The following is a 19,565-nucleotide window of genomic DNA, read 5'->3' on the forward strand; positions in this document are numbered from 1 at the left end:
GGAGGAACCTCTCAGCCCCAGCTCTCTTCAGCCAAGAAATCAAACATTTTTTTTCTTTTACAAATTAAAGCTTTAGATTTAGGAAACTGGGCTATTTATAAGCCTCCTCTTTTAGGGTACAATTGAATTAAGGACAGATTGTTTTTCCATTCTCCTTAAAATAGTAACTTATAAATATTTATTCCGTTTGTAGCAGTAAGGCTTAAATAGAACAATATGGACATTTTGTGACTGCTGAGTTTGACTCCCTTACTTTTGTTAGTCTAGAGAAGTACATGCCTCATGCTGTTGGTTATGGTCAGAGCACTTAGCTTCCTTCACTGAATACAGAGCCAGCAGCCCTCACACTCCTTACTGATGAGGGCCATTTCCAGTGCAGCACTACGCTAGAGCCCATGGAACATGTGTTTCTCTTTTCCCCTAGCAGGGCAGGAAGAACCGTACACACAGCAAGTCCTTACCTTTCATCCTCTTTTAGCTTTTTACTTTCCCTGTAGTGAAGCAACCACTTCCATCTTCCATTTCCATTTAGTTTTTCCAGGATTTTGATGATTTCCTTCAGTTGAACTACAAAACAGAATCAACTTAGCAAGAGATGACAATTTTAGGTAGGGTATTTTTGGTTCATGCAAAGCCCAGTGATCATTTGTAAAACAAGAAAAAAATAGACAAAGACCCGTGGTTGAGCGCACACCATCACTGTCCCTTCTGTGGTTGGGCAGCATCCCGCTCTCAACAAGCCCCTCAACCTAGTCGCATCTGCTCACACTATGGAGGGAGATAACTGGGTAGAAATGAACACAGTGGAAAGGTCACCAGTAACTGGAATTCTGTGTACAAATTGTGTGACACAAGAGAAGCAGGAGGCCCAGTTGCAGCAGAGAAATGAGAGGCCAAAGTTCTAAATACAGAAGCTACATTTTTTTTCGGGAGGCGGGGGGAAGACATTGTTTCAGGTCTGTCACCCAAGCTGGAGTGGAACAATCCCAGCTCACTACAGCCTTGACCCCCTGGGCTCAAGTAATCCTCCATTCTTATCTGGGACTACAGATACAGACCACCACATCTGACTAGTATTTCTATTTTTTGTAGAAACGAGGCCTCACTATGTTGCCCAGGCTGATCCTGAACTCCTGAGCTCAAGGGATCCTCCTGCCTCAGCCTCCCAAAGTGTTGGGATTACAGGCGTGAGCCTACAAATATTTAAAATCCAGTTTGTGCAGAAGTCACTCTGGTTAAGGTACATGCTGTTTTAAGTGGTATCGCTTATAATGTGATCAGAGCTGAGGTAGGCCTTACACATAAAAGTGCCCTGAGAGAAGTGAATTACCAGTTTTCAAGCAGATGATTAAATAAAATGACTTAGTAGCCATTTTTTAGATTTTTGTGGTATCAAGATGGTATGGTTCATGACATCAGAAATGGAGATGATTGATTTTAAGCCCAAAATTTAATATGGAACTGATCTGACTTGGCAAGAGAAGGGACTAAATATAATAAAATCCTGAATTTTTATGACTAGGAACTTAGCCCCACTACTGAGGAGGGAACGTAGAAGCAAGGGTGGTAGTAACGACGATCAGTGAAAACAGGGTAAAGCGCCACTGTAAGAGAATTACTATATGAAAACAGCACAGCAGAGAACAGAAAGTATGCACTCAATAGGGGATAACTGATATTCTTTAGAGTTGCTCACTTCTTTTGGTTGAAACAGTTTTTAGGTCACTAGGTGAGAAGTTGATTTGACTAGAAACGGGAAAAGAAAATAAAGACCAACCTAATGTTAAGGCTTCTAATATCTTGTCATCTGATACCACAAAGCCTCCTGCACGAAACAGCTCTTGGTAGGTGTGATCGAGAACATCTCCAGGGCCGTCTACTCCAGCAAAGACAACACTGGGCAGATGCTTCAGCTTCAGCAAAGAAGGAATCTGCATGACATGAAAAGGACCCCTTTGAAAAGAGACTCACTGGGCACGTTTTCTTAAGACACTCCCTTGCTTTTCTATCCAAGAGACTGAAGGTTCAGGAGCAGCTGAAAAGACTTTATCCTGGATTACTGACTGGTCATTCTACCCTGCATGAGGTATATTAACTGAGCTCATCACCAGGGGCTGCAAACTCATCAAAATTAGTTCATAAAAAAGGTCTCAAACTCCCAAAGGGGGCAAATAATATATCACGAAGGAAGAGTACACATCTGAGGTTGTGGGGACTGCAAAGTAACCAGTCAGGTCACCTTACCTCACTGTCACTTGTCTCCAGCTCCCTGACGGTTCCAGCACCGATGACTGCCTGCTGACAATGGCAGGTTTATGAACCCAGCCTTTGTCCATAGTTGGACAAACAATTACTTTCAACTCACTGGTAAATATGATGATTGAGAAATTTTTCAAAATGTCTTTTAAGGCAAAATTTCACTGTTAGACATCAAGTGATGCTGATTTATATCTTAGGTGAAAAAACTTAGCAATTTTTCACTTAAGTCTCAGTTAATATGCCCTACAAATACCTGCAGTATTCTATAGTATATTATCTTCCCACTTAAAGGCCCAATGGTAGTATGTCTGTAGGCTTCTATTCTACATAAAAAAAGTGATGAGTCTGATCATTATGGAACAACTTACGTGCCTGGAATACATTTGTTTGTAAGAAAGATATTTCCAACCTACCTGATGCAAATGTGATGATATATCTTCATTTCTGATGATGACGATGAGTGTATCATTCTCTCTGTGGAAAGCTTGACAAAAGTGCTGAGGTTCAATCTCTGTATGGCCTCCTTTCCTCAGAAGGTTCTGAAAGGTTTCGAATAGCCGTTACTAAAATGAAGGAGACTTCCACAGGACTACTTGTGTGGTTTATTAAAATAATGGAAAGTATTATAGCCTAACAAGGCAACCATAAATGACAATTTGTCTTATTACTAAATAAGCACCTTTTATATATAAATGATTCAGATTTTATTAACAACTGGATTTAGAAGATTATTTCAAAATAAATAAAGGTATCAAAGGCTAATTTTAGAATGTCAGAATAATCTAAATAAATGAGTTTCATCTACTTCAAAGGATGAGCTACCTTGAGAATACCAGGTATTTACTTTTAAAATGCTACCTCTAGTCAAAGCATTTCTAGAGCTTAAAAAAATAATATCCATAATACCCATGTATTTATCATTAATAGGGAGTGATTTTAGAGTCAACAGTCCCTTGGATCTACATCTCAGAATAAGACAGGTGATGCAGTTTAAACGGCATGTGACTGTATGGTGCCATACAGTGCAGTCCGGTACAGTAAACATACAGAATGGCTCCCTAATAATCTGGACTGGGAGGGTAAGTTTGTATAATTAAATAAATTCTGTTACCCTCCCCTCCCCCTTGTGATTTTGATATTTCTTTTTCTTTCTTTTTTTTTTTTTTTTTGAGACATGCATGGTATCACTCTGTCTGTCACCCAGGCTGGAGTGCAGTGACACAAATATAAGTCACTGCAGCTTTGACCTGGGCTCAAGCAATCCTCCCACCTCAGCCTCCCAGGTAGCTCAAACTACATGTGCAGCCAGAGCAGTCAGGCAAGAAAAAGAAATAAAGGGTATTCAAATAGGAAAGGCGGAAGTCAAATTGTCTCTATTTGCAGACGACATGATTGTATATCTAGAAGACCCCATCGTCTCAGCCCAAAATCTGAAACTGATAAGCAACTTCAGCAAAGTCTCAGGATGTAAAATCAATGTGCAAAAATCACAAGCATTCCTATACACCAGTAACAGACTTAGAGAGAGCCACATCAAGAATGAACTGCCATTCACAATTGCTACCAAGAGAATAAAATACCTAGGAATACAACTAACGAGGAATGTAAAGGACCTCTTCAAGGAGAACTACAAGCCATTGCTCAACGAATTAAGAGAGGACACAAACAGATGGAGAAACATTCCATGTTCATGGTTAGGAAGAATCAATATCATGAAAATGGCCATACTGCCCAAAGTAATGTACAGATTCAACACTATTTCCCATCAAGCTACCAATGACCTTCCTCACAGAACTGGAAAAAAACACCTTAAACTTCATATGGAACCAAAAGAGAGCCCACATAGCCAAGTCAATTCTAAGCAAAAAGAACAAAGCGGAAGGCATCACACTACCAGACTTCAAACTATACTACATGGCTACAGTAATCAAAACAGCATGGTACTGGTACCAAAACAGAGATATAGACCAATAGAACAGAACAGAGGCCTTGGAGGCAACACAACACATCTACAACCATCTGATCTTTGACAAACTTGCCAAAAACAAGCAATGGGGAAAGGATTCCCTATTTAATAAACGGTGTTGGGAAAACTGGCTAGCCATGTGCAGAAAGCACAAACTGGACCCTTTCCTGACACTTTACACTAAAATTAACTCCAGATGGATTAAAGACTTAAACATAAGACCTAACACCATAAAAACCCTAGAAGAAAATCTAGGCAAAACCATTCAGGACATAGGCGTAGGCAAGGACTTCATGACCAAAACACTAAAAGCATTGGCAACAAAAGCCAAAATAGACAAATGGGATCTAATCAAACTCCACAGCTTCTGCACGGCAAAAGAAACAGTCATTAGAGTGAATCGGCAACCAACAGAATGGGAAAAATTTTTGCAGTCTACCCATCTGACAAAGGGCTGATAACCAGAATTTACAAAGAACTAAAACAGATTTACAAGAAAAAAACAAGCCCATTCAAAAGTGGGTAAAGGATATGAACAGACACTTTACAAAAGACATACATGAGGCCAACAAACATATGACAAAATGCTCATCATCACTGGTCATTAGACAAACGCAAATCAAAACTACATTGATACCATCTCACACCAGTTAGAATGGCAATCATTAAAAAATCTGGAGACAACAGATGCTGGAGAGGATGTAGAGAAATAGGAACACTTTTACACTGTTGGTGGGAGTGCAAATTAGTTCAACCACTGTGGAGACAGTGTGGAGATTCCTCAAGGACCTGGAAATAGAAATTCCATTTGACCCAGCAATCCCATTACTGGGTATATATCCAAAGGATTATAAATCGTTCTACTATAAGGACACATGCACACGAATGTTCATTGCAGCAGTTTACAATAGCAAAGACCTGGAACCAACCCAAATGCCCATCGATGACAGACTGGACAGGGAAAATGTGGCGCAAGAGCAGAAAATCAAACACCGCATGTTCTCACTCATAGGCAGGTGTTGAACAATGAGAACACATGGACACAGGGAGGGGAGCATCACACACTGAGTTCTGTTGCGGGGAAACAGGAGGGACAGCGGTGGGTGGGGAGTTGGGGAGAGATAGCATGGGGAGAAATGCCAGATATAGGTGAAGGGGAGGAAGGCAGCAAATCATGCTGCCATGTGTGTACCTATGCAACAATCTTGCACGTTCTTCACATGTACCCCAAAACCTAAAATGCAATTAAAAAAACTACAAGTGCACGCCACTATGCCTTTTTTTTTTTTTTTTTTTTTTAAGAAATGGAGGTCTATTTTGCTCAGGCTGGCCCCAAGCAGTCCTCTTACCTCAGCCTCCCAAAGCACTAGGATTCCAGTCATCAGCCACTGCACCTGGCCTTGACATTGAGTATCTATCTGGCTGAAGGATTCTAGATTTCTGTTAGGCGCAGAAGACTTTGACTATCACTTATTTCCTTCATAAAAGTGAAGTGTTACTTTGATCTGTTTCCCTTGGATCTTTTTTTTTCTTTTTTTTTTTTCGAGATGTTGTCTTGCTCTGTCACTCAGGCTGGAGTGCAGTAGTGCGATCTCAGCTCACTGCAACCAATCTCCACCTCCTGGGTTTAAGCACTTCACCTCCCTCAGTCTCCCGAGTAGCTGGGATTCCAGGCACCTGCCACCATGCCTGGCTTTTGTTATTTTTAGTAGAGATAGGGTTTCAATCATGTTGGCCGGGCTGGTCTCAAACTCCTGACCTCAAGTGATCTGCCTGCCCCAGCCTCCCAAAGTGCTGGGATTACAGGCATAAGCCACCATGCCTGGCTCCTTGGATCTTTAAACAACTCAAATTTTGACTATTTAAATTTATCATTCAAAATACAGGGTTGATTTTCAAAAAAATTCTTATGAGATTTAACAAAGAGCTTGCTGAACTATCTAAGTATAAATCTCTACCTTCATTTATTTGACTAATAAATTATTTGAATGAATGTATTTCCATCTAATCCTGTGGTGGTCTGGGCTATTCTGTCACACACTCAGAAGGGTCTACAGATCTGTCCTAGTGGGCCTATCATCCCATTACTAATTAATGCTTCAGGATTCTACAGGACAAAAGAATTATCCAGAATATGTTTCTAAGCTTTTAAAAAATTTTGGGCCAGGCATGGTGGTTCATGCCTGTAATCCCTGCACTTTGGGATGCCAAGGTGGGAGGACTGCTTGAGGCTAGGAATTCAAGACCACTCTAGGCAACATAGTGAGACTCCACCTCTATTAAATTTAAATACAAAATAAAAGCATTTTATTCTTGACAGTACATTACTCAAGTTTATTTTGGAATGTGCCTACTTTTTCAGTTGACAAGTAGTTTTTACCTTTGTACATTTGTTATTTTCTGTTGTAAATAGTGACCATGTGATAAAATATTATGAAATAATACATTCATTATAAAAACAAGCATGATATCTAGAAGTACTCCCGCTATGGAGTTTGAGAGCAGCCTGGCCAACATGGTGAAACCCCATCTCTACTAAAAATATAAAAATTAACCAGGTGTGGTGAGGTGTGCTTGTAATCCCAGCAACTCGGGAGGCTGAGGCAGAAGAATTGCTTGGAACCAGAAGGCAGAGGTTGCAGTGAGCCAAGACTGCACCACTGCACTCCAGCCTGGGAGACAGAGTAAGACTTGTTCTTAAAAATAAATAAATAAATACAAAGTACTCCTGCTATGAATAAAACTTAAGCATTACTATGATCTCTCTTCTTCATGAAAATCATATTACTTGATCTGGAAAGGAAATGAGAACTAAGATTACTGCTCTGTTGTGGAGTCTCACTCTGTCAGCCAGGCTGGAGCACAGTGGCTGCAATCTTGGCTTACTACAATCTTCATTTCCTGAGTTCAAGTGAGTCTCCTGCCTCAGCCTCTCCAGTACCTGGGATTACAAGTACATGCTGCCATGACCAGCTAATTTTTGTATTTTCAGTAGAGATGGGGTTTCACTATGTTGGCCAGGCTGGTCTCGAACTCCTGAGCTCAGGTGATCCATCTGCCTCGGCCTCCCAAAGTGCTGGGATTACAGGCGTGAGCCACCGCACTCTGTTGCTTTCTGAGAAGATGGAAGCTAAAAGAAACCAAGTATTTTGCTCACTGCGCCCAAATATTTACATCACCATGATGCTAACTTGGCTGATTGCAGAGTCACTCTATTTCATGTCAGGGTATAGGATATATAATTAACCAAATAAAATTAACCTTAATTCAAGGTACAATAAAAAAAAAAATAGAACTGATTTCCAGATTGCTTTTGGAGGCTGGGTACCTTCAGAGAGACTGAAGAGAGTGACTGTGATTCAGTATGTTTTTAACTACGGTGCTGCTGACTGAAATGGCAAGCAACTTGGAGCAAAGACAACAGAGGAAACACAAAACCAAATCTGGCAACCATTCATTAAGAACCTTGGAGAACAAAAAGAACTTCGGCTGGGGAAGAAGAATACAATTGGGCTAAAGAGCAGATTCCACAAATTTGCAAAAAACATTTACAGTCATATTTAGGAGCCATCTTGTAAGAACAACAATGTGGGTGACTCTGGCAACAATGGAGTTTCACACTAAGGCCAGTGACTGTCATTTTTCCAATCTGTTCTCCATCTGCTAAGAGATCGCTCTAAAATGTAAATATGATGCTACTTGTTTCTTAAAAGATATTCTAAAATGATTCACAACCAGTTACAGATTTTAAAAAATCCTTCCTTACTCCAGCTGCTTTACTTGAAAAACAAACCAACCAACCTTTAAAAAGATCTTTTAAAAAAACGATCTCTGGCAGTCTAGTGGTAGGGGGAAAAACCCAACAGAACCTTTCCAGTGACTCTCAGTGATCTCAGGATGAAGTCTAAATAGCTTAGCGTGACTTAAGGCCCTGCCACTGCCACATGAACCGTGAGGCTGTTGTTCTCTCCCACAGCCCGCCCAAGCCCAAGCCCAAGCCTCTGACTGACATGGCTCACTCACTCTGACCACCAGCACCAAGAGGCCATTCTCTGTGGTGTGTTTGCCAGCTACACACTTCCACATGGGAAGAGGAGGACAGACTGAGAAATCTTCACGCAACTCTATGGTTTCTGCAGAGGCCTCTGTACTCCAGATAAGAAGTGCCCTTGTGACCCTGTACCCAAGGGATACTTTGACAATGATGGACAGATGTCCCTCATTACTAAGTAATGTTACTTAGTAATCCAGTCCCCATGGACTCCCACATGGCATTCTGGAGTTAGCACAGGAATCAGCAGAAGTGATGGAAGTGAAGCCTGAGACAGACCTAGCAGGGCACGTGGAACTGACATACAGCATGCCCAGTGCTGCAGATGATGTGCAGACCCCTTATGCTCTTTTTTTGAGATGGAGTTTCGCTCTTGTTACCCAGGCTGGAGTGCAATGGTGCGATCTCGGCTCACCGCAACCTCTGCGTCCTGGATTCAGGCAATTCTCCTGCCTCAGCCTCCCGAGTAGCTGGGATTACAGGCACGCATCACCATGCCCAGCTAATTTTTTGTATTTTTAGTAGAGACGGGGTTTCACCATGTTGACCAGGATGGTCTCGATCTCTTGACCTTGTGATCCTCCTGCCTCGGCCTCCCAAAGTGCTGGGATTACAGGCGTGAGCCACCACGCCCGGCCCCTTATGCTCTTTTTGTGCTGTAGTACTTCCTGAGGAAACACCTCCCCGGCAAGGTCAATTGCCCTCAATGCATCCTCATGGCACCTGCATCATCACACTTACCATGACTTTCATTTTACATTTATTTGTGTGACTTTTTAATCAGTGTTTTCCTTGTCCCATTAGACTATAAGAAGCATAACAAAAAGGCAACATCACCCCCACCTGCACATGTTGGGGCTCTGAGGTAGATACAAAACAGGACTGCTGGCATCTGAATGAAGCCTTCTGATGCAAGGGTAGGGGGAGGGCACCTGGCCCCCTCAGGTCAGGGAGTTTGGGAAGGTCAGGGTGAGTGCCTCAGTGAGGGGTCTCATTGTACCCGGGGTTGGGAGGAGGATAGGGGAGGGAAACCTGGGAGTGACAGTAACTCAATACATTGAGGATAACAGAGTCAACTTCTCAGAGAACGGAGCTCCATACGTGGAGAAAGTGGCTAGCACAAACTTGGCAGTAATGGACTAGAACTGGGGATGACTGTGAACCCCTCTGTTTTTGCTTTTTATACATAAATACAGATGTAGACACATGTGTATTTCTTGGCTCTATGTGCTGAGAGGACCTAGAAGCAAAGACACCCATGGTCCTGAGTTCATTCACCCAGTCTCTAGGTGGTGAAAACATGCTGTTCTTCACTAAAGAGTCAGCTCCTTAGAGAAATGCTTGACTTCAAGGCTGGGGCAAGGAAAATACAAGATAAGCCTGGAACATTATGTTACATCACAAAGTAAAGAAGTGCCCAAAGAATTATGGGGAATTGTCAAAAGGACACAGAAGCCAACTTTAAGGGACTCCTACTGGCTGGGTCTGGGACATTCTAAGCGTTAAAATAATGAAGAAATAGATGATAACCCTTTAAGTAAAACAAAATGAGCCATGGTCCATAGTGATATAGGTAAGCAAAAGAATAGATAAATGGAAAAGAAGGGAAAGGTCTAGAGCAGAATGCAAATAATAAATGCAGATGGAATTTCAGTATCACTATTTGGCAATCATCACAGTAATAACTGATTCAGATAGGAATCATCAACCGATGTTAAATTTAGTGGATAAGAGTCTGATAAGGAATAGGATTTCATACAGTCTCAAGTATCTCCTGACTTATTAATTTCAACATATTATTAAGTTTACATTGGAGAAACCTGGCAGAAATCATCTTAACAAAGTGAAAAAGTTAATATACCAGTAAGGAGATAAATCAACATCAGGTGCCTCCTGATACAACGAATGCACTGAGAAGAGCCCTACATGACATCTACATGAGTATTCACATCTAAAATGCCTAAGTCACAAAGAAACAACATGAACACAAATGGAAGGAAACTCTACCAAATAACTGGCCTACAGTCTTCAAAACTGCCAAGGTCAAAAAAGACAAGGAGTAACAGAGGAACTACTCCAGACTGAAGACATGACAATTCTATACACCTATGATCCTGGACCTACAATGAGGTTGGTGGAGATGGTCACATTAATTTTTTTTTTTTTGAGACAGAGTTTCACTTTTGTTACCCGGGCTGGAGTGCAATGGCGTGATCTCGGCTCACCGCAACCTCCGCCTCCTGGGTTCAGGCAATTCTCCTGCCTCAGCCTCCTGAGTAGCTGGGATTACAGGCACGCGCCACCATGCCCAGCTAATTTTTGTATTTTTAGGAGAGACGGGGTTTCACCATGTTGACCAGGATGGTCTCGATCTCTTGACCTCGTGATCCACCCGCCTCGGCCTCCCAAAGTGCTGGGATTACAGGCTTAAGCCACCGCGCCCGGCACATTAATATTATTATATTAACTTCCTGATTTATAGGATTGTTCTGTGGTTAAAAATGAGTATCCTTGTACTCAGGTAATATACATTTAAGTATTTGCAACACATTTACAAATGGTTCAGAAATGTTAATATTGGGGTATCTAGGTAAAGGGCACTATGCAAACTTTATGAAAATTTAAAATTATTAAAAACAAGTTTTAAAAAATGCTGTCTATTCCCGAAATAGAAGACAAATAAATTTTGAGGATAAAACAATGAAGTTAATGGTGAATCAAAACAGGTTCTGGCTCCGCCCATACCAGAATTTCACCATGGTTTCATTATTTAAATTTAAGGACTATGTAACTCCATGTACTCACCATAACATCAGCTATCCTAACATTCAAATTAAAAGGAAAATATAGGGCCTGGCGCGGTGGCTCACGCCTGTAATCCCTATACTTTGGGAGGCCGAGGCGGGCGGATCAAGAGGTCAGAGATCGAGACCATCCTGGCCAACAAGGTGAAACCCCATCTCTACTAAAAATACAAAAAGTTAGTTGGGCGTGGTGGTGCACGCCTATAGTCCTAGCTACTCGGGAGGCTGAGGCAGGAGAATTGCTTGAATGCTGGAGGTGGAGACTGCAGTAAGCCTAGACTGCGCCATGGTACCACAGACTGGGTGACAGTGCAAGACTCTGACTCAAAAAAAAAGAGAGAAAAGAAAAAGAATATATCCAAAATCAAAAGAGGTCTACTTGACTATCCACACTCCAGAGGAACACAGGTTATAATACTTTTTGAAAAAATCTGTATCTTAACATTGTAATGTGTATTTACATTTGAAGTATGGCCATGTCTACAATGGTAACTTTTTTGTAAAAAATAATTAGTCATTGTCCTAATTCTGGAACATAATACTAATTTTCAAATACAGTACGAATGGCAGATCCTGCAGGAAACATTCAGTATGCAGACAGACCAAGCTGTGAAACTTAAATACTATGTCATACCATGATTTCTTTTTGATGGCAAACATGCTAAATTTGTTATTTGTAAAATAAACTAAAATTAGAAAGCAATTAAAATCTGTAAGACATGGCTGGTACTTTACCTTTGTTCTTAGAAAGAATGATTTGTCTTCTGTTTCGACAATGTAGAACAGGAAAGTACTTTTACAAGCTTCTTTCATAACACTTCTTAGTTTGACATGCAAACTCGTGCACAAGTCTGTGATCACGTCTTCATAGGAGGCTGACCGTCCTGGGAAAGGCAGATACATCTCTTGAACAGTGGCTTCTCCAGAAGCATCATTTAACTCTTTGTGTTGGAAAACAGCTTGGTTGCTATTCATCATCACCTTGTTGAATTCGGCATACTCATTGAGAATAAGTGAAATATTTCGAGATTCCTTCAACGTACTGTTATATTTCAGTTTGTTGAGGTGGAATGAAACAGTCTGATTTCTTTGAGAATTTGTAAGATCTCTATTGTGACATCTCTCTCTCCAAGAGGAAGAGCTGTCCAGATTGCTGGCTGTGTGGCCTCTCCTGGGCTGCCCCTGTGGTCTGGGATCTGACTCCACAACTGTTATCAGAAGGGGGCTCCTGCTCCTAGGTGCAGGATGCAGAATTGGGGCCTCAGATATTTTTGTCAAAGGAAAAGCACCAATGGAGCTCTGGGTAGGTAACTCCTTTGGAAAGACATTGGTGGATGAGGCAGAATGCTGAGAATCCCCATTCTTTATGGTCTGTTTTAGTTTATGTGCAAAACGCAGATACTCCAGGTCTAAAGTGTTCTGGGTGAGGTCGTCTGCCACCTGCCAAGTGCTTGTCCATGAGCTCAGGCCACAGCTTGCAGTGAAACTTGGGTGCCTCCTCAGGCTGTGTGAAGTTCTCGTGGTGTCTTTGAGCTCTTTCGTTACAGAGAAGTTGGCATAAGTCCTGAGGATCCCGTGGACATCTCGGATTTGGACATAACGTGGCACACACATCTCTTCTTTCTTTATCCCCGTGGTCCAGCGTCTGGGAGGGGGGCTTGTCTCCATGCCTGGAACCCGGCTGGAGCAGCCCCAGTCCTCTTGGTTGTTGTTGTGGATTTTCAATGACGATTCATAGCCATCTGTGGCAACATCTTCTTTTTTCCTGGTGTAACTACCTCTTAAAGCATAAGAATCCTCCAAATTGAATTTGGGATTTCTACAATCACCAAGCAGGTCTAGATCAGAATCTCCAGAAAGCAGTTCATACTGCATGTTGGAATTTACACTGACCTCTGCATCTCTGCCTGGGATTTCAGAACCAGCCTCAGCCTTGATCCCCTCCTCACTGTTCTCAATTTCTATGTGTTCTGTGGATACTCCACAAACAGAAGTTTCAAAAGATTCTGAAACAAAGGAGGCCGAAGGCTCTTTACTGAGATTTTCCCTGGTGTCTGCTGTATTTTGGTAGAGATCAGCACAAAGGGAGAAAACTCCAACATTCAACAGCTCCTTTGTTTCACATGTTGACACATTTGGCAGTGTGTGTATGGTTTCGCATTCACCTTTTAGAGATGTGGTGTTGGACTGAGGGCCATCAGTGCCTAGACCTGTGGTTTCTTTGGGTAACTCAGCTTCAGTTTCACCATTGTTAAGCAAACTGGCCACTCTGACTGCTGGTATTTCCTGTGCCTGAAACTCAGGCTCTGCATTTATTGGTCTTACATAATGGGTTATTATATCACTGTCTGAGGAAGAACTAAGTGTTGAGACCACTGAACATACGCATCCCTGCGTAGAATAAGCTCCATCAACTGAAGCAGCTTTCAAGGACTTCACCTGTGGATAAATGCCTTCATCTGCTTTCAGATCACTGTTAAAGAGATTTTTCTGACTGCTTTTAGGGCTAGTCTGCTGTTTTACTGACACATTCACTGTAACACTTGGTGCAGCTGTGGAAACCAATGTGCCAGACAAAGACTTATTTTCAATAACATTTCTAGGACAAAATGGAGGTTCACTGGACTCCAGGACAAGATGTTTCAGGTCCAAATTTCTGTTCTCTACACTAATTGGCTGCAACAGATTTCCTGATTTTATCAGTTTTTCAGGAGGAGGACTGAAGTCACCTCTGTATTCAGCAGCTAAGGCAGGCTGGTTTAACTCCCTACCACAGCACCGCACCTTTCCTGAGAAAGTTAAATCCTTATCATGCTCACTTGAGACAATTTCCTCAGTTACTTTACCAGGAAGGGTCGGTCTATCTTTTCTTCCTGGATGATCAGTTATTATTAGAGGCATTTCAGCAGAGACCTGCATTTGTTGTACCTGGGTAAAATTATCTTGCCCTACTGGATGGGTAGGACCAACAAAAAAATTTTCTGTTATGCCTAAATCTTCTGACTTACACTGGGAGACTCTGTTGCTCTTCTCACACTGTGTACCACGAAATTTTAAAATGCATGGAGTCACAGCTTGATATGGTCGTGTCTCTTTAACTGGTACTGGAGGGTCAGGACTAGAAGCTGGTGATACTTCCTCAATTAAGGGATCAAAGGGAAAATCAGAGGTCACATTAATTTCCTCTGCAATCTCAAGGGTGCAATTTTCTTTTGAAAGTATTAAAGTAACTGGTTGTAAATTATCCCCTTTTCTGTCCTTTTTTTCTACTGGTTCTTCTGACACTGTAGGATATACCGACTCATAATCAGCAGAATTCACTTCTCCGCTTTCTGTGAGAGCCACCTCTTCTGGTTTACCTATTTCCTCAGCGACATCCTGATGTTCTAAATTTGAGAATGCGTGCTCCTGAAGTTGCTCTATTTCAACAGCTGGCATTTCTTCTCTGGGACTTGTAGGTGGTGATATTGTCAGCGCTAGGTCAATGTCAGAATCTTCCTCTGTTAACTCTAGGCTGACCTCTCTATTCAGAGACAGGCTTGTTTGTTTCATAAATACTGAATCAAATGCTTTGAAATTCATCTTTTCAATGTTTGGACCATTCTTGTCATTCTTCCTTAGTTCCAAAGAGTCACCTGATGTGTAGCATCCTGATGAAACGCGGTTAAGTGAACACAGCTTTCCCAAGGAAGTAAAGGGTGATGATGAGTCAACTTCAACTTGTGTCAGTTCTAGAAGTCCTTCTGAAGATAGGCCGAGGAGACTCCGAGTCTGCGAAAGGAAATCCTGAGTGCATCTCACTTCTTCACGGGGTAATGGATAACTAGAACTTTTAACTAATGATAATGCCTCCATTACCATTGCTTTATCAGACGGTAGTGAGACTGGAAGAGGCATCTCTTTCTGTAACACACACATTTCTTTATCAAGTGTCTCTCTACCTACTGAGGAGGCACAAAGGTACTTAGTGCCTTTCTGTCCTGCCATTACCAGAGAGGGAATGTCCCTAAGGCCTTGTGTTTGTGTTTTATCCAAGGTCGATACAGGATGTCTAAGGCTTGCAGCAGGTGATACTTGCTTAATCAACTCATTATTAAAGGTTGTAGGTTCCTCAGCTGTATTTACAACTTCTGTCTGTATTGGTACATATGCTTTTTTTTCAAAGGGGAGAGTAACTGGCTCCAGATTAATCACTACATATTCCATATTGTCATCCTTTCTTTCCAAGGAAGGCTGACACTCATTGTTTATGGGGCTGCTATGCTGAATACAGTCCTGTAAAGCATCTGTTTTTGTTTGTATGGGTGCATCAGGAACATCCACTTGGTTTTCAAGGGAGCTGTACGCAGAGCTCTGACACATCACTGGCTGACTACCAGTCCCATCGTCAGTCCTGGTGAATGTAGCCTGAGTAACAGTGCCACTGTAAAAAGGAACTCTTGTGCTATCCAGTGGCTGAGAAATTTCTTCTTCACTAGAAACAGAAGGTCCATTAGTTTGTGTAGTTCCAATACCAGAAAGCACAACATTAGAACTCTCCAGTTTATCTGATGATTCTTGTTTAGCTTCTTCCCCAATTACCTGAAATGACCAAAGTAAAAATCAGTCACATAAATGTTTTTTAAATGATTACGTATGTGAAGAACAGAAAAGACAAAAATTAATTTTAGTTTGCGAATGCTCTTTTGAATCTTCTGATCTGTAAGAATGTCACAGGGTACAAATCAAGCAACTCCCTCTTTTGAAGCAGGCTTAAAATAACCCCCAATGGGATTTGCTTTTTTTAAGACTATACAGAGAAGGGCTCTGAAACTGTGAAGCTTTTTTTTCTTTTTAAATGAGCTTTTTGAAAGAAAAATAGCTAGACCACTGACAATTTAAGAGACTTCAAATGCAGCCTGTTTGCTGATTAGCACCACTTAATCCAGAAATGTAGCACTAGAGAAAAAGCACTCAATTTTGTTTTTAATAAATGAGATTGGAACTTTTTTTTTAAAGACAATCTTGCTCTGTCGCCAGGCTGGAGTACAGTGGCACGATCTCAGCTCACTGCAACCTTTTCCCAGGTTCAAGTGATTCCCCTGCCTCAGCCTCCCCAGTAGCTGGGATTACAGGCATGTGCCACCAAGCCCAGCTAACTTTCGTACTTTTTAGTAGAGACAGGGTTTCACTATGTTGGCCAAGACGGTTTTTTTTTTTTTTTTTTTTTAAAGACAGGGTCTCACTTTATCACCCAGGCTGGAGTGCAGTTGAGTGATCGGCTCACTGTAACCTTTGCCTCCCGGGTTCCAGTGATTCTGCCTCAGCCTCCTGAGTAGCTGGGATTACAGGTGCATGCCACCATGTCAGGCTAATTTCTGTATTTTTAGTAGAGACAGGTTTCATCATGTTGGCCAGGCTGGTCTTGAACTCCTGACCTCAAGTGATCCACCCACCTTGGCCTCCCAAAGTGCTGGGATTACATGTGTGAGTCACCACGGCCAGCCTAAAAGATAATTTTTAAAAAGCAAAGAATAATGTTTTTAACATCAGTTCTCAATTAGACTGTAAGTATACCATCATCTGAAACTTTCCCATGAGGCAACAAAGTAAATTAATTACTACCCGCTGTACTCAGAGTACACTGATTGTTGTGAATAAAGGCCCCTCATCCCTTAGTTATCTTCTTTGCACAAAACTGGAGATACTTCCTTTCTCATTTTAATACCTCCTATTCTACAGGGCAACTGAAATTTGTCAATGTGGTTTGCATTCATAAATTGAACTAATGGGATTGACTTAAACAGTAGCAACCAGGATTTAGGTTAAACATTAGCAGAGCTATTATCTCAGGACAGTTCTGAGAACCTCATCAGCAGGTTGGTGTTTTTTGTTTTATTTACAGCCATGGTCTTGTCCAGGACAGGATAAAATGAACTGATTATACAACTGACCATACCTCTGTAATGCTGGGAACACCATGTTCACAAATTGCATGCCATGTCTTGAAGCATACATACTGGAAGTCAGGAACTGTGTTCCAAATCTCTTGTTAAAAACATTTCTGTATTAGGTGGGGTGTGGTGTCTCACACCTGTAATCTCAGCACCTTTGGAGGTCAAGTCGGGCAGATAACTTTAGGCCAGAAATTTGAGACCAGCCTGGCCAACACCATGAAATATAGCCTCTACTAAAAAAACAAAACTTAGCCAGGCATGGTGGTGTGCTCCTGTAGTCCCAGATACTTGGGAGGCTGAGGCAGGAGAATCACTTGAACCCAGCAGGCAGGGGTTGCAGTGAGCCAAGACTGCACCACTGCACTGCCGTCTGCGCGACAAGAGCAAGACTCTTGTCTCAGAAAAACAAAAAATTTCTGGCTGGGGGCAGTGGTTCACACCTGTAATCCGAGCATTCTGGGAGGCTGAGGCAGGTGGACTGTCTAAGGTCAGGAGTTCTAGACCAACCTGGCCCACATGGTGAAACTCTGTCTCGATTAAAAATACAAAAATTAGCTGGGTGTGGTGGTGCACATCTGTAGTCCAAGCTACTTGGGAGGCTGAGGCAGGAGAATCACATGAGCCTGGGAGGCAGAGGTTGCAGTTAGCTGAGATCAAGCCACTGCATTCCAGCCTGGGCAACAGAGACTCCATCTCAAAACAACACAAAACATAACAAAACAAAGTCTCTATCTTAAAGAAGATATAAACCAGAGTCAGCAGAGTAGGGCTAAGACACCAGAGTTTTAAGAATTAGAAAAGTCTTGATAGTCAGAGTCCTTCTGAGAACTTTAATGGCCCTCCCAATCACGTGGCTGGTAACATTTAGCCTCAGTTCTGAATCTCACCATGACTGTAGTCTTAGTGAAATGCAAATACGAACAATCTTGATATATTTATAATTAGATGTATTTTTATTACAGGTAAAGTGTAATACTTCTAAAATAAAGTCTGATTAATTCAGAAAAATTGCTCAACTAAACACATGACTAGTAGCACCGCAATGCTCTTGGTTTCTAGGATCTATCATGCTAGAATCCTCTTCACATTCCGGTGCTCCCACTGGTGGCGGGAGTGCAATAGCACAAGTGTGTGCCTTTTAAGTATAGGCACAGCATCCAACAAGATGACAAAAAAACAAAACAAAACAAAACAAAAACTTATGTAAGTACATACTAAGGATATTGTTAGGAATCATTGATTTGAACAGTCAGGCTTGCCAAAATCATTGCTAAATTAGTAATGAAGATAATTATATATTACCACAACAAAAAGTATTTTATAAGAAACTAGCATGTATATATGTAGTAATCTAAATCTTCCTAAATTATATGTTCTTATTCTAAGGTGGTGATTCTTAACTGTATTTTATGTAATTCTTTGAGAATTGGATGGAATTGCTGAACCCCATCTTCAGGAAAAAAGCACATACACACTTAACATTTAGGTTTTCTAGATTGGAATCTGGGCTTAACAATTTTTTCTATGTGGCTTTAGGCAATTTCTTTACTTCTCTATGCTTTAGTATCCTCATCTATGTAATGGGCAGATTAACAGTCTTTACCTTATTTGTTCTGAAAATGAACTGAGTAAATGTGAGTGAAAGGTTTAGAACACTGACTACCTGGCACATAGTGCCCCAGAAATCTTTAATTCTGATGATGGTGACAATCACTTGATGATATTCACAGGTTCTGTGAGGCTCACCCAAGGACCTTCAAGTCCCCAGTGACTCCAGGTATAGGAACACTATCTACTCTTTGTTAAGAAAGGCAAAGGTGCTGCCCAAACCCAAGTAAAATTATCCTAGAACAAATATGGGCTGAAAGCTTTAAAAGGTAGGTAATTTTGTTAACTAATTTACTTAGAATTTTGTAAACAACATTTAGATTTGCTCCAGGTAAAAGCTGGATTATCTGGCCTGGCTGAGTATCAGTTGAGAACAATGGAACAAAACAAAGTATATTTTTCATATTTACAAATAGTTATTTGCAATGCATCTTCTCTCACAGCTATGGCATTTTACTATCCTGGCATCTTTCTTTAAAAATAATTTTAATACAATTAATTTTAGTTACTTTAAGATTTATAAAAGTATGTCTAATATTTATTATTGCTATATTTGATCCTTAATATTCTGCATAAGACATTACAGGTATTAGTCACCTCTTTTAAAAACTAAGTAAATAAGTAATTTGCCCCAAATTATTAAGATTAAGTGGCACAATTACAGTGGGCTCCCAGATCATGTGGACCCTGTGACATTTTTCTTTTTTCTGTGTTTTTGAGACAGAGTCTCACTTGCACTGTAGGCCAGGCTGGAATGCAGTGGCGTGATCTTGGCTCACTGAAACCTCTACCTCCCAGGTTCAAGCAATTCTCTTTGACTCAGCCTCCCAAGTAGCTCTGATTCCAGATGCCCACCACCACACCCAGCTAGTTTTTTTTGTATTTTTAGTAGAGACAGGGTTTCACTATGTTGGCTAGGCTGGTCTCGAACTCCTGACCTT

The 19,565-nt window shown here is 41.3% G+C and overlaps 1 protein-coding gene across 10 annotated transcripts in view; it reads right to left on the reverse strand.

Annotated features, from left to right (window-relative positions):
- Positions 1-19,565, reverse strand: part of TASOR2 (transcription activation suppressor family member 2) — a 95,952-nt gene that overhangs the window by 11,687 nt on the left and 64,700 nt on the right. For all 10 annotated transcript variants that reach the window (XM_074405107.1, XM_039478809.2, XM_074405114.1 and 7 more), the window contains 4 exons: positions 11,816-15,661; positions 2,673-2,798; positions 1,778-1,931; positions 462-567 (listed from right to left, as the gene is read on the reverse strand). In XM_074405107.1, the coding sequence (XP_074261208.1) occupies positions 462-567; positions 1,778-1,931; positions 2,673-2,798; positions 11,816-15,661 (4,232 nt within the window). The remainder of the gene's footprint in view (positions 1-461; positions 568-1,777; positions 1,932-2,672; positions 2,799-11,815; positions 15,662-19,565) is intronic.

The sequence above is a fragment of the Saimiri boliviensis genome, chromosome 8, assembly GCF_048565385.1.
Source record: "Saimiri boliviensis isolate mSaiBol1 chromosome 8, mSaiBol1.pri, whole genome shotgun sequence".
NCBI classification, from domain to species: Eukaryota; Metazoa; Chordata; class Mammalia; order Primates; family Cebidae; genus Saimiri; species Saimiri boliviensis.